General features: G+C 38.3%; 1 protein-coding gene and 1 pseudogene across 33 annotated transcripts in view; both read left to right on the forward strand.

Annotated features, from left to right (window-relative positions):
• Positions 1-15,953, forward strand: part of ABI1 (abl interactor 1) — a gene marked incomplete at both ends in the record, with an annotated part of 69,507 nt that overhangs the window by 14,597 nt on the left and 38,957 nt on the right. For 25 of the 32 annotated variants that reach the window (XM_084254404.1, XM_084254434.1, XM_084254415.1 and 22 more), the window contains one exon: positions 12,988-13,155. The exons of 6 other annotated variants lie outside the window; for them this stretch is intronic. In XM_084254404.1, the coding sequence (XP_084110530.1) occupies positions 12,988-13,155 (168 nt within the window). Of the gene's footprint in view, positions 1-12,928; positions 13,156-15,953 lie in introns of all 32 variants that reach the window. One more of the 32 variants, XM_084254426.1, reaches the window with a different exon arrangement.
• Positions 3,983-4,543, forward strand: LOC311183591 (EKC/KEOPS complex subunit TPRKB-like; annotated as a pseudogene). Its single transcript has one exon. The product of its transcript is annotated as an EKC/KEOPS complex subunit TPRKB-like (transcript).

Consider the following 15,953-nt stretch of genomic DNA (forward strand, 5'->3'; position numbering starts at 1 on the left):
AAAAAATCACCTGTCACCGCAGGTATTGGGCGTGCCTTTAAATATTGAAGTACTCCCAAGGATTTGGGGATGGATAAAAATTTTCTTAAATTTTAATTTTTTGCTTGAAAGCTGGAATTTCCCTACTGGAACAAATATTAACAGATTTTTCCTTGAAGTGATTGGCTTACTTGATTCATATTTGGAAAAATACCTGCTAGACATCCAATCTGAATAAGCATACTTTATTTTTTTTGAGTAACAGTGAAGTTGTATTTTGAAGTTCCATGGAAAAGTGACGTATTTAGCTTATGGATAAATTGCACAAGTCTTCTTTTCTCATAAAGTCAACCATAATACTTAGTGCTATATGCATACTTCCCATTTTGCTACACAGAATATTAAAAGATATCTTAAGGATCAAGATTCGATGAAATTGGTATTTTTTTTCCCCTGCTTCATTCAGAACACTTAGATGAAATATCTTTTCCCTCCCGAGTGCTTGCCAGTAAAGAACACAATGCCTGCAAGTACAGTTGGTGTTTCTGCCTTGATTCATGCTAAGAGGTTGGTAGTGTACTCCTGCTTTTGCACCATTCAGCACACCAAGGGAAGCAAAAAACAGTATTGTGAAAATAGTTTTGCCCTTGTAAGCCCCTGAAAGGGCCTTAGGGGTCCTCAGTGGTCTGCAGACTTCACTTTGAGAAACTTTTGTATGGATAATTGGTTCAGTAGACTAAATGTTTTTCGTGATAATAATGGGAGTCTGAATTTTAAATATCATTGTATAGCATTGTGTATATTGGGCACCTCTAACCAAAGTAGCTTGAGTAATATACCTCATAAAAATTTAAAGTTCTTTGTGTAGGAATTCTCTTAGCATATACTGTGTTAATTATTTTGGATAGTTTTTGTATTCCAGGTCTTACTGCTCTGCATATTTCATCTCAGTAGTATTAATTTTGAAATAGTTTTAAAAGTTGCATATATTTGCTTTCTTCAAATTTATCCTTGCCAAAATCTTAGTAGTTTGTTTGAATAAATTTGTTTAATGGGAACTTATTTAAATGATAGGGTTTTTATAAAGCCATATGAAATAATTTTAATTTAAAAATGATATAATCATCATTTATTTCTAACTTGAGTGTGTTCCAGTTTAGATCTGAGGAAATCTGTTGTTGAATTTTCAACCATGTGACTATTTTACTTAAAAATAAATTTAAAAATATGTTGTTGATATTGTCCGTGGTATATATATTTCCTGTACTAATATATTTATGTCTAAAAAAAAATAGCTGAGTTAAAGTGGGAGAAAAGGACAAAAAGTGCTTTTGTTACAGCTGTTTCTCCAACATTTTCCCTCTTTATATATTTTTATGTTTATCATGAAGGAAAGACTTTGGATTAATCCATTTCTCTTTCAGAAAGGTTAAGATACCTTTTTTCTTGTTCAGCTTCCTATTCCATTGAAATTAGTATTCAATAATTAATATTCAGTTTTCCTTTGAATAGTGGTAAGACACAATGGTGATACACCAGTTTTTCAGAATGATGGAGAATACCGTAAAGATCTCAGAGAAAAGTGGCAAAATTTTATTGGATTCCAAGTTGGGGCCATAGGTGTTTTAAAAGAAATGGTCAATAAAATGAAATACGTGTGGTTATATGTAACATGTATTTCACAATATGACAGAATACGTGTCTGTCACCTCCTATTCAGTTATCAGAAATATTTTTTTTCCTGTGTTATTATCAGTGAGCTTAGTGAATCTTTGTACTTAAGGGATTTATGTCTTTTTCCCTTCCCCCCTCCTTTAAAGTAAGTCATATACTAGTAATAGATTTTATCTAGGAAGTGCTTGTTGACATGAGAGTATATATTAAGTTCCTTCACCTAGCATATCACGTTGAAGAAGTAATGTTGGAGTTGAGATCTGATGAGTGATCTGTTAACCAGGAAATTTTGAGGGAAGGAAAAACTCTCTCTACCAGAGGGAACAGGAACATTTTATGTACAGTTCCAAAGGTAAGTGAAAGCAGGGTGTGCTTGAGAAGATTGTGAGCAAAGAGGGGTAAATAATCTGTGAGGAGTTATGTAGGCTGTAAAGGCTATACTGAGGATGTTGATTTTTTTTTCCTGAGGCTGATGAGATGAGTTTTAAGGTATGGGAAAGCATTATTTTTACTTTTTGAAAGGGTTACTGGTGAATAGAGTGGAGAGCAGATTAGAAGGAGACTGAGTACAGATTGGAAGGGACTCCAGGAGAGATTGAGTGAGACTAGACTAGAGGGGATGGTTGTTAAGTGTTGGTAAATTAGGGCCTCCCCAGTGGCGCAGCGGTTGAGCGCTGGGCTGCGAAGCTGCCCACAGCCTCTGCAGCGCCGGTTCCATCCTCAGCTGCTCCCCAGCCACCGGAGGAGGGTCCCACATGGCGTGCTGCTCCCCTCAGCAGTGTACTTCGGTCCTTCTGCCTGCTCTGCTCCCCGCCCTGGCTCTGGTGAATTCTCTCACCCTCCCGCGCTTCTGACTATACCCAGTGCATGCATGCATGCATGCATAAATAAATAAATCTTTAAAAGAAAGTGTTGGTAAATTAGCTAAAATCTCTAGTGTTTGATATTATTGACATAGGCTGTGATTGCTTATTTTTCTGTTCTATAAAGAGGTATGCTTGAGGCTATAGGGATATGTTAGAAGTATTCAACAAATAGTTATCACCTACTCTTTGAAAGACTATGCTAGGTATTGTGATGTGGTATTATGACGTCTGTTTTATATGTCATATCGTTAGGTAAAAACCATTGACTGGTGGAAGATTATAAAGCCTTAAAATTAAGAGAAAATTGATCTATAACACTTATATTTAAATGATGAAATGTTCTGTATAGAAGCATATGATTGTTATTTTTGAAAGGGTTTTGATTCCAGTTTTGGCGTCATTAGAATTTTGCTTATGGGGGCCTCCTTGGTGGCGCAAGGGGTTAAGCATCAGCACCATGAAGCAGTCCGCAGCTACTGCAGCACAGAGTTCTATCCCCAGCCAGGAAAGTGACCCACATGGCGCAGCAGACCTCTATTGTCTCACCTACTGCTCTCCTCTGCAGTGTATTTCAGTCAATCTGCCTGTTATGCTCCCCACTTTGTCTCTGGTGAATCCTCTCACCCCCTGCACCTCTGGCCTGTACCCCAGTTCTTGTATGCATAAATAAATAAATCTTAAAAAAAATTTGCTTATGGAAGAAAAATTATCAAGCAGCATTTTTTAAAAGTGGTGCATTCCTAAAAGAGATTCAGATAATACAGTTGTATTAAATGCAAAAGTTGAAATTCCCTTTTGTTTATTCCCTGCTCTTTGTCCTATTTTTTATCCTTTCAATTTTTGCACTAAGGGTGAGGCTGTCTAAGAAAAACCATGTTTCCTTAATGCAGGATAGACTGTATGCAGAGTGACCAGTTAGGATTGTTTTATTTAGCCATGTGTAATTCTTACATGAGATAGCTTCAGTGAAGATTTGAAAAGGAAGGAATGGATGCAAGGAAAGTAATAGTCAGGAAACCTTGGTGAAGGAGATAGGGGTGGTTAAGGAAAGGGAGAACTCAAAGATAACGTTGTAGCTGTTCTCCTCCAGCTTAAAGCTAATACGCCTACAGAGGTAATTTGCAGTCACCGAAGTGAATCTATAGACCTTCTCTTTTCAGTCGTTAGTACACAGTTGGTTCCAACACTTTCCAGCTTTTACTCCTCCACAATTGAATTGATTGGCAGAGCAGTGGGTTGGAAAATAGGAATGAGGCTTGACTGTTAGTTAGCTGTGTGGGCAGAGTGGGGAGAAGAAAGAGAGGAAAGGACTCCAAGGTCTCTGGCTCTATACTATTGGATATAGCAAGTTTCTCCTGATGTCACTTTTGGTGTTCTGTCATCATCTTCTGTATTAGAAATTGTCATTTTTATACACTTAGAATCTCTTAATGAATACTTGTATTAAGATTTGTGTGACTTATATGAAATTTGGGAATGTCCCTTTTAAAAAAGGAACTTTTCATGGGCTGGGCCTGGTGGGACTGAAAGGAGAGAGGCAGAGGGTGACCCTTCTGTTATTTAAAAATGTAAAAAATGCTGCAGATTTGATGGAAAAGGAGGTGCCCATTGATGGCTCATTAATAATCCCTGCAGTGACTGCTGATTCATTTCAGATACTTATCGCAGCAAACAAAGCAGTTCACCTTTGCAAAATGGGAAAAATGAAAACAAGAACTCTGTCTACTGAAATCATTTTCAGCCTTTCCCTAAATAACAATATTTCAGAGGCTTTGAAGAAATTTGGTATCTCAGCAAATGATACATCAATTGTAATCATTTATATTGCAGGAGAACAGATACCTTATATCAAAAATACCTTATATCTCAGGTAGAAGGTCTCAGGTTTCTCTGAAAAATCTTTCTGAAATACCAAATATTATAGACTCAAAAAGATACATAAATGATCTTCACAAGAAGAAAGTATCGGGACATTGTTGGATGATATCATTTGTAGGATGTCAACAAAAAAAGATATTTTGTAAAATGGCAAGTATATTGGCCTCCCTGGTGGCACATAGGGTTAAGCAGCACTAGGAAGCAATCCCTGGCCTCTGCAGCACAAGTTTGATCCCCAGCCAGCCAGGGAGAAACCACATGGCGCAGCAGACCTCTCCTGTCTCGCCCGCTGCTCCCCTCAGCAGTGTATTTCAGTCAGTCTGCCTGTTCTGTTCCCCACTCTGTGTCTGGTGGATCCTCTCACCACCCACATCTCTGTCCTGTACTCCAGCTCTTGAATGCATAAATAAATAAATCTTAAAAAAAAAATGACAGGTATTAACAAAAAATGTTCAGCATTCATAAAAAAATGGATTTTCCTTTGCTGATTATAAAATTAGTACAAATGTCTCTGTTATAATGATATCATCATAAACTCTTAGAAAGTTGTAACTTTTCAAAAGGTCAGTGTGCTGTGGTTCAGACTCAGGTATGTGCTCCTAATGGCTCCATCACACTGGCTTTCTGTGCCATCACTAAAACATGTTCTTTTCATCAATCAGTGTGTATAAAAAGGAACCTTTGGAGAGTATTCTAAGGGAAAGTGCAGTGTTGGGAGTTTCAGAGAAGGCACCTTTTCATGAAGAGTGAGTTTAGTTGAATCATGAGTTTAAAGAGTTAAGGGGCAGTGAGGAGGGTTGGGAGACAGGGGATGCAGGTAGTAGGAACATCATGTATTCAAGGCACGTTTGAGAGATACAAGTAGTTTGTATCCGATGCAAGGGAGGGTAGTGGAGGAGATAAGGTTTCAGTCAAAAATAAACCTGAACTGGGCCTCCCTGGTGGCACAGCGGTTGAGCTCTGGTTTGCGAAGCTGCCCGCGGCCTCTGCGGCGCCAGTTCGATCCCCAGCTGCTCCCTGGCCACTGGAGGAGGGTCCCACATGGCTCACAGACCTCTCCTGCCGCCCGCTGCTCCCCTCAGCAGTGTACTTCGGTCCTTCTGCCTGCTCTGCTCCCCGCTCTGGCTCTGGTGAATTCTCTCACCCCCCTGCGCTTCTGACTACCCAGTGCTTGTATAAACAAAACAAACAAACAAACAAATAAATAAATAAAAAACATGCCTCTATTAAAAAATAAATAAATAAACCTGAACTGCTGCCATTAAACTTAGAAGACCTGAAATTTACTGTTTTCCATATTTAAAAACAGGAACCATGTTTTAAAACTTTAACATTGGTAAGATAAAATTGTACTTTTGCTATACTCTGATATATATTTTATTCCTTTATCTAGACACATTTAGCATAATCAACAAAAACTGAATGAGGGAGTATGTGCATAAGAAATGAATTGTATATCTGAATAAATCACTTTTTAAACAGGATTTAACTTATTTGTGCACACAAGTACTCGGGTGTAGACCAGAGATGCAGGGGCATGAGAGGATTCACCAGAGAATGGGGAGTAGAACAGGCAGATCTACTGAAGTACACTGCTAAGGGGAGCAGTGGGCGAGACAGGAGAGGTCTGCTGCGCCATGTGGGTTGTTCCCTGACCTGCTGGGGATCGAACTTGTGCTGCAGTGTCTGCCAATAGCTTGATAGCTCTGTGTCTTTAACCCCTGCGCCACCAGGGAGGCCCAGAATAAATCACTTTTGTATGAAAGAAGTGTGATATGGGGACTGTTTGCATGAGTGGATTTGTTATTACTGTTTATTAATATTTTGTGGACAACAGAGCTGTTGATTTCCAATTCAGTTATACATTTCTTCCACTCATCTTTATTCTTCTTTCCCTTCCCCCTCTGGTTCCCCACTCTCCCCCAAAAAGAATGGGAGGAAGAAAGAAAGGGAGAAAGGCAGGAGCACTATATTACTATCTATGTGAAAATCCATTCTCAGGGTTTCTGTTTTGTATTTTGGGTGAAGAGAAGAGTGTTGTGAAGTGAGAGGAGTGATATATTTATATTGCTGAGGAAAATTGCAATAAAACATTCCTTTTACAGCCAGCTAGAAATCTTAAAAAAGTTTGCTTCTTCCAAGCTGTTTTGACCTCATGGATGCTAAAAATCATACAATGATAAAGATCTTGTTTCTTTATCTTTATGGATTCATGGAGATCACAGCTAAACTTATGACTTCAATTTATTATTATTTGGGTTTTGCAGGCCATTTGGTCTATCATAAGTACTCAACTCTGCCTTGTAGTAAAAAAAAAAAAATCTGATGCTACTAACTAATCTGATGTGCAAACACAGAGGACAAGTATTTTGCCTGAGGGTCATAGTTTATTGAACCCTTTTCTGTAGCCTGAATTTTAGTTGCTGTGTTAAATTGCTGATAACCAAAACTATTTGAAGTAACATATTAAGATGAATAAATTTCTTTTTTTCTTGCCTGCCTGCCTGCCTGCCTGCCTGCTCCCTTCCTCCCTCCCTCCCTCCTTTCCTTTCTTCTTTTTAAATAGATTTTATTTTTTAGAACAGTTCTAGGTTCTCAGCAAAATTTAAAGGTATGTAGATTTCCCGTATACCCTCTGCCCCACACATATACACTCTTCCATAATACCAGCATCCTGTAATAGAAGGGTACACTTGTTATAGTTGATGAATTGTGTTTAATATTCTGGGTCTTTTGATTCTCCATATAAGCCTTATTAATTTTTTCCAGGTTTATTAGGCTATACATTATACATTAACTATACATTGTATAAATTTAAGGTGTACCTTGTGACTGTTTAAAATATCCACAGTAGGATTAACTAAAATCCTACAACTCTTCACCTCACAGAATTAACATTTTGTAGTAAGAACATTTAAGATTTACTCTTAGCAACTTTCAAATAAAAGTATTGTTGTAATACAGTATTGTTAACTATAGTCATCATGTTATACATTAGAGCCCCAGAACTTAGCTTATAACTCAAAGTTTGTATCCTTTGATCAATATCTCATGTCTCCCAACCCCCAACCCTGGCAGTAACCTGAGTACAAAATTTTTAGATTCTGCATATGTGGTTTCATGTGGCATTTGTCTTTCTGCCTCTGACTTAGATTAACTAGTGTACTGCCCATAAAGTCCATGTTGTTGGAAATAGCAGGATTTCCTCTTTCTCATGACTGAAAAATATGCCTTTCATATCTTCACATCTTCTTTTTTCATTCATCTGTAGACCTATGTTGTTTCCATATTATGAAAAATGCTGTAATAATGAACCTGGGAGTGCAGTCATCTCTTCAAGATTCTGGTTTCATTTCCTTTGTAATACATGATGCATATATAGCATATGGAATGCACTATATACTGAATATAAAATGCTGTGTACTGCATTATAATAACCTATGTACTGAATACGATATATTGAATTATAAGATATACGAAATTATACTTAACCTTTACCAGTGTGCTGTGTTTCTTAGTGTTTTCATGTTACTAATTAGCATCTTCCATTTCAGCTTGAAGACGTCATTATTTCTTGTAATGCAGGTCTAGTTGTGATAACCCCCCCCCAACCTTTACTTATCTGAAAGTCTTTATCTCTTTATTTCCGAAGGACAGCTTTGATGATTAAAGTATTCTTGGTTAGTGTGTTTTTTCTTTGTAATATATCATTTCACTCCCCTGATCTGTAAAGTTTCTGCTGAGAAGTCTGCCGATAGCTTTATGGGGATCCCCTTTCATGAGACAAGCTGCTGTGGTGGCTTTTTCTCCTCCTTGTCTTTTTCTTCCTCCACCTGCTTTCTATTAAGATTCTTTTTGATTTTTGACAGTTTTATTGTATGTCTTGGGAAAGATCGCTTTGAGTTGAATTTGTTTGGGCACCTGTCAGCTTATGAATTTGGATGTCCAAATCTTTCCCCAGACTTGGGAAAGTTCTCAGCAATTCTTTAAATAAGCTTTCTGCCCTCCCTCTCTTTTCCTTATGGAACATCAATCATTTGCAAATTGTTTCTCTTTATTGTTTCCCAGAAATCACCTCGGCTTTTCCCACTCTTTTTAATTCTTTTTTCTTTGTTCTCTGGCTGGATTATTTCAAAGTTACTGTCTTATACTCCACGGATTCTTTTATCTGATTGATCCTTGCTGCTGTTGATACTCTCTTTTGCATTTTTTATTTCATTCATTGTATTCTTTAGCTCCAGAATTTCTATTTATTTCTCTGTTATATCTCTTTGTTAAACTTTTCATCTGTGGATTACTTTTATTGATTTTGTTGAATTATCTTTCTGTTTTCTTATAGTTCACTGAGTTTCCTTAAAACAGCTCTTTTGAATTCTTTATTGAATAAATTTCAAAATTCCATGTCTTTGGAGTTGGTTACTGGAAAATTATTTTGAGACTTTGATGGTATTGCATTTCTTTGAAATTTTATATTCCTTGAATGCTTTGCTTTCTTTGCATTTAAAGTAGCAGAAACCTCCATCAGTCTTGATTGATTGATGCAGGAGAGAAGCAGCTGTCAGTTCTGCTGGAGATTCTGAGGTTTTCTCAGATCTCTATGGGCATGCCTGCTCCATACTCCTCATTCCTAGTTGTGGCATAATACTTAAGCTTGTATGCTTTTTCTTTGATTCAGGATAGTACCAGGTCAAGTGCTGAAAGCCTTTTCTTTTTTTCTTTTTGTTTTTTGCTTCCCCAAAGGTGGTGCTATGTGCTGAAGTTTATGGTCTCTCACAGGCCTTCTTATTCAGGTCAGCTTTTTGTGAATGCTCATTAGCTTTTTGCTCAGGCTCACTCTCCTCATTGTCAGGAGCATTCACAGGGAGCCAGCTATGAGATGGGTATGTGTGGGAGGTCAGGATGTGGGGTGCTGGGTGTGCCTTTGGACCAGTTGTGGGGAAGCAAAAGCAAGGGATCCAAGTGGCTCTCCTTCTGACTTTCTAATAGAGTCCATGATGTGCTTATTGGGATCCACATTGTTCTGATATGTTTTGTTTCAAGCTCTGACAGCTCTTCTCCCAGGGACTTATTACCCCTACTCTTGGAGCTCAGGACTCAGTATTCTGGATGGAACAAGAGAGAGAAGGCCCAATTTGGCAGTGTGCCTCATAGCTGGAGAAACCTGGTGCTTTCTCACACACACTCATTTTGTTTCATGGGAAAAATCATTGTTTACAAGGGCTCTCTTGGCACTAAGCTATGCTGATTTGGAGGTAAGGGTAACATGGGTAAAGTCAAACTGTTCTTTTTACCCTTTCCCATGATTCTCATTTCAGATTTTTTTCTTCATCCTAAAGGTGGGCTGGGACTTCTTCCTAGACTAATGGACTTTCACAAAGGTTCTTTTGTCTATAGTAGATTGTCTAAATTAGAGGGTCCCAAACACTGACTCCAAGACAGTAGAGTTGCTGTGTGCGTCATTTTAGAGTCCTTCTCTAGGATCAAACCCTGTGTGTATGCTATTCAGTGCATGGGTGGACTAGATTCCTCTTTGGTTCCTGTGTGGCAGAACTAGAGCCAAGTGGAGCTATAACCAAATCCCTCTGATATGAAACTATTTTTGAAAGCCTGCTAGAGTCAGCTACATAGGTGACCTGTCTTTTTAAAATGGCTCTCCTCAGTGTTGGACTGACTGGGTTTCACAGTCCCCTTTCTGGATCCCATAGCTCCCAGAAAGGCAACTTTGTCCATGGATGCATGACAAATTGTTGTTGTGGGTGGATACCATGAGGGATATCCATTCCACTGGAGAGGAAGGTACTCTCCATTTGACTATTTTGGTGACATATTTTTTTTTTTTAAAATAGAAGCATGTTTTATTTGTTTGTTTGTTTGTTTGTTTTGTTTATACATGCACTGGATACAGTCAGAAGCGCAGGAGGGTGAGAGAATTCACCAGAGCCAGATTGGGGAGCAGAGCAGGCAGAAGGACCGAAGTACATTGCTGAGGGGAGCAGTGGGCAGCAGGAGAGGTCTGCGCGCCATGTGGGACCTTCCTCCAGTGGCCAGGGAGCAGCCAGGGATCGAACCGGTGCCGCAGAGGCTGCAGGCAGCTTCGCAACCCAGCGCTCAACCTCTGCGTCACTGGGGAGGCCCACATGATTTTTTTTTTTTTTTTTAAAACAAACCTGAGCCTTCCTGGTGGCGCAAGGGATTAAGCACCTCACTGGGAAGCAATCCACAGCCTCTTCAGCACAAGTTTGATTCCCTGACTGGTCAGGGAGCAACCCACATGGCGCAGCAGATCTCTCCTGACTCGCCCGCTGCACCCCTCAGCAGTGTATTTCAGTCAGTCTGCCTGTTCTGCTCCCCACTCTGTCTCTGGTGAATTCTCTCAAACCCCACATCTCTGGCCTGCACCCCAGCTCTTGTATGAATAAATAAATAAATCTTAAAAAAAAAACAAACAAATCTTTAGAGTACACTGTTATTTATTAAAAAAAAAAGTTTGGATTTTCATTAGGTTTGCATAAATATATAGTTAGGAAGAAGAGACATCTTGACAGTACTAAGTCTTTCCATAACCATAAAAAAATGTCTTTTTGAAATTCATTTAGTTCTTTTATTTCTTTCATCAGTTTTGTAGGGTTTTTTTTTTTTTTTTAAAGATTTATTTATTTATGCATACAAGAGCTGGGGTATAGGCTAGAGGTGCGGGGGGGGGGGGTGAGAGGATTCACCAGAGACAGAGTGGGAAACAGAACAGGCAGATCTACTGAAATACACTGCTGAGGGGAGCAGTGGGCGAGTCAGGAGAGGTCTGCTGCACCGTGTGGGTTCCTCCCTGGCCCGGAATCGAACACATGCTGTAGTGGCTGCAGATTGCCTCATAGGCAGCGTCTTAACCCCTTGTGCCACCAGGGAGGCCCAGTTTTGTAGTTTTCTTTGTGTAGCTCTTGTACATATTTTGTTAGATGGATTTTTTTTTAATGCTATCATATCCCTTAATTAGCATTTAGATTTCTAATAGATTATTTAGTTAGGGTTCAATATGTGGTAATTTATTTGTAAAATGTTTTTCTTTCTATTGTTTCTTTCTTTTTCTAGTTTATAGCTGATGTGTAAACAGAATATCCTTCTCTTCACATCTCAGATTTTTGAGAATATTTATAAAACTGACTCTACAGGTCACAGTTCTTTTGGAATAACTAATTTAGAAAATTCACTTAGTTTTGATAGATACTTTAATTATTTGTATATTCTTATAAGTCTTATAATATAATAGATTATGAAATAAGGGTAATGGTAGTTTGTCAGTTAGTGTCATCAGAGGTCCTAATTTTTGGTTGGGAAAATGTGGTTGATGAATTGCTAGAATGGAGACCAGCCAGGACTGATTCTGTGAGACTTTATTGTAAGCATGTATAAAGGAGGAAGTAGGCAGGATTAATGGTAGGACAAGATACTTTTGTTGGTATTTATAGACCCTTGATTTTTTTCTTTTTTAAGCAGAAGTCCTTTGTTTTTCTCAAGTCAATTAATTAAGGTGGTGCTGATTGTGACAGTATTAACTACCACCTTACCAAGTAGTTTATAAAACGATGCATTATATTCCTTAAGTAATTTCCTACTAGAATCACATTTATCTGGGTATGAATTAAAGATGTAAATTTTTTACTTTATTGAGGAATGACTCAAAAGTGTTAAATGTTTAATTTTTGTTTATTTGTAGAACTCCTGTATAGAGAGTTATATCATACATTCAACATTCTCAGCAATCCTGAGAAAGTCTACTTTCTCACTCTTATCTTTTTGTTAATTAACATTGACATGGCATACAAATTACTTAATGATGACTTGGAGTGGCTTGTCTTAGAGGAAATACTTTAGTAATTTCACTTTGACACAGTAGAACGATGTTCACTTACAGAATTATAGACTGGGAGGCATTGTGCAATATTGGAAGACGGACCTCAGAGACATAGTGACTATTTCTTCTTAGCACTGCTCTTTTGGACAAATTACTTAACCTCACCAAATTTCTTTTTCCTCATTGTTAATTAGTGTAAGTGGTACATTTAACATAAAGATACCTTTCATATTACAGAAGAGTTCCTCTCTCCATTCTTTTTTTTTTTAAAGATTTATTTATTTATTTATACAAGCACTGGGTACAGTCAGAAGCGCTGGAGGGTGAGAGAATTCACCAGAGCCAGAGAAGGCAGAAGGACCGAAGCACACTGCTGAGGGGAGCAGCAGACAGCAGGAGAAGTCTGTGTGCCATGTGGGACCCTCGCCCTGTGGCCGGGGATCGAACTGGCGCTGCAGAGGCTGTGGGCTGCTGCGCCACCAGGGAGGCCCCCTCTCTCCATTCTTGTGTCTTCTCTTCATTTTCCCAGCCTACTTTACAAAACTGGCTGAAGTGATCTTTCTAAAGTCAAAAAACTCATGCTGCAGGTAGCTTCACAGTGCTGTGCTTAATCACCTTGCCCCACCAAGGAGGCCCCAGTTGCGTTTTTCTGTTAAAAAATACAATTATAACTTTTATACAGAATATATATGTTTAATGAATGTTACTCTAGTAAATATTGGTTCTTTTTTCTTATTTCAGGCTACAGATAAGAGAAAAGCTTTAGAAGAGACCAAAGCCTACACAACCCAATCCCTAGCTAGTGTTGCATATCAAATAAATGCATTGGCCAACAATGTACTCCAGTTGCTGGACATCCAGGCCTCTCAGCTCCGGAGAATGGAGTCATCCATCAATCATATCTCACAGGTAACAGCTTGTAAAAGCCTTTAAATTCACATGATCAGTTTTCCGTAGTGGCTGTACCAATTTACCAACCCTCTAGCAGTATACAAGGTTTTTGTTTTTGTTCACATTTGTGTCAATATTTATTATTTTTTACCTTTTGGTAGTAACTATTTTAACGGGTGTGAGGTGAAATCTCGTAGTTTTGTTTTGTGTTTCCTTAATGATAAATGATGTGGAACATCTTTGCATGTGTCTGTTGGCCATCTGTAGTCTTTGGTGAAATGTCTCTTTAGAATCTATGCCTGTTTTTTTCATCAGGTTGCATATTTTTTTTGGGTTGTATGAATTGTTTATGTTTTGGATATTAACCCCTTGTCTGATATATGTTTTGTAAATATCTTTTACTATTCAGGAGACTGTCCCACCCCTCCCTTCATAAGACAGAATTTGTATGTTTTCCGAGTATAGAAGAACCTCTGGGAATTTTAACATCAGACCTTGTTTTCTTATTAAGGTTCTATTTGTCAGGTAGATCAAATTGGGCTCTCCATCTATATCTAGCACCACAGTTACCCCAGAATGATCTCATTTGAGGATTATTTGTGCCTAAATGTAGTTCCAGAACTAGTGTGTGTGTGTGTTTTGTTTTTACAAGTATTTTTGGTTTATGAAGAAAGAAAAGGAGGGTGAATCTCGAATTCATGTATAAGTTGGTGAATATTGTCCGTGTATGGCTTATATTGAGTCTGAGATTTTCCTTTTTATTTTTTGCTTTTTCATCTTCTGTTTTTATTTTTTTAAATGACAGCTGATGTAGTATTTTTGTTGGTTTTTAAAATGTCTTTATTGGCCATAAAAATTGGTAAGGACACTTCTTCCTCCCTTCCTCTCTTTTTATATCTTTCTTTCAGTCTGACTGTCTTGTCTCTTTGCGTCCCCTTCCCTATTCTCTTCTTAAAAGAATTTACTAATCTGTGAAATTCACAGTTCAAGAATTTTTCATATCCCAATCATCTTTTTCTAATATGCATACACACCAATTCACCATTCCATCTGTGAATAAATAAGAATGAAAGGGACTTGAACCATCAACCTTGCAGGACCAGAAAAAAGATTCTATTTTAGGCTGATGGAAACAGGGCAGAGCTATGCATTTAACTTCTGTTCCAGCATAAACCAGCCAAGTACTTGGGAGTACCCGAAGAACAAATGCTAGCAAGAAGAAACTAAGGAGGAAGTGGAGTTAGTCTACACTTGGAAAAAGGAAACAGCCCCGGGGCTTGCTGTTTTATAGTCAGTTGGTATCTTGCTAGGCAGCTAAAATTGCATACAAGTCTATAGTATAAGGCTAAAAGAAATGAACAAAGATCAGCTGCTACCTATTTTACAGGCGATAGACTGGAATTTAAGTCCAGCTAAGCTTACTGCAACATTTTTTCAGGAAACTATAACAGAAGTAGGAGTTCTACAAGGTATATACCAGGTGTAGGACATCTATCATTAGTAGACATATGGAAAATAATAGAGGTAGTAAGAGGTCTCTATTCAGTTTTATTTTCTATATCCCGTGGAAGTGTTTTATTGACAGATCTGAAGTTGTACCCAGAAGCCTGTAAGAACAATTGGACAAATGTTCTTAGTTTTTAGCTTCAGCAGAGCAAGAAAATTCTCTTAGGGTGGAGTTAGGGAGGATGAGGTGAAGGTGAAGGTTGAGTGAACTATGACAGTCATATCATAGCATCCACTGAAATTACCTAAAGTGCTTTTTTTTTTTTAATTTTTTTTAAAGCACTTCAAACACATACTGTATAGGTGTCCCACAGCCCAGCTGTGATAGGGGCGTGTGTGGAGGCTTCACAACACCAACAAGCAATTTTTAGACACCAGCAGGGTGTCCAAGAATTCAACTCAAATTCTGAGACTCCCCAGAGATAGCATTGCATTCCACTATTATGGGCTCAATCTCCCGAGACTGCCCTCCACATCAGACACCCTCCATAAAGCCAGCAGTATAAGCAAAGGTTTCTAGGACCCTCCTCAGGTTTGACTGATTTGCTGGAGTAGCTCACAGAACTCATTTACTCCATCATGAATTTAATACAAACAATATAACACAGTCTGGTGGGCATGTAATTTGAGTGGCATTTGAAGGAAGCCTGTGCATTTACCATGTTACATGGAATGCAAATACATTCCAGGTAATGACATTAAACAAACACATGAATGTTTTGTTCAGGGTGACTAGGATGTAGGATAAAATGTTGGGAATGATGAATATACCTTTACCTTAAGTTTGGGAAAATAAATCTGAAGTTCAAAATTACAATTAGTTATCCTTTTATTTGCTTTCGTTGGTGAGGGTGAATGACTCTTGTATTGTGTTCATGGAGTTGATGTTATCCCTTGCTTTTTCTCTGCCTCTCATATTTGCTTGGTACTGGAACTCTACGGTGCCTGAATCATAGCAACATGTTTAGCAGAAAAAGAAATTTATGTCTTCTCAAACCATCCTCAGATGCAGACTGAAGTAATTAAGCCTGAAGCAAAGTAAAGACAGTGTCTTTTGGAAATTGGGCACTCTGTTCTTTGCTTTCTAGGTAAACAGCTGGCTATCCTGCCTCTGTTCATTAAGCTTTTTGGAGAAATGAAACACCCAAGCCCACATTTTGCCTCAAATCACCTATTTGTGGTGATTTGAGGACGCAAACCTCCAATTCCCTCCCCGTTGATCACAAATTTTGGGCTAAACTTTTTTAGTTTTGCCCTAACTAGTAGTGTAGGACAGGACTGTTCTCATTTAGTGTAAGGACTACCTCTTT

This window comes from Talpa europaea (genome assembly GCF_964194135.1).
Source record: "Talpa europaea genome assembly, chromosome: 14".
NCBI lineage: Eukaryota > Metazoa > Chordata > Mammalia > Eulipotyphla > Talpidae > Talpa > Talpa europaea.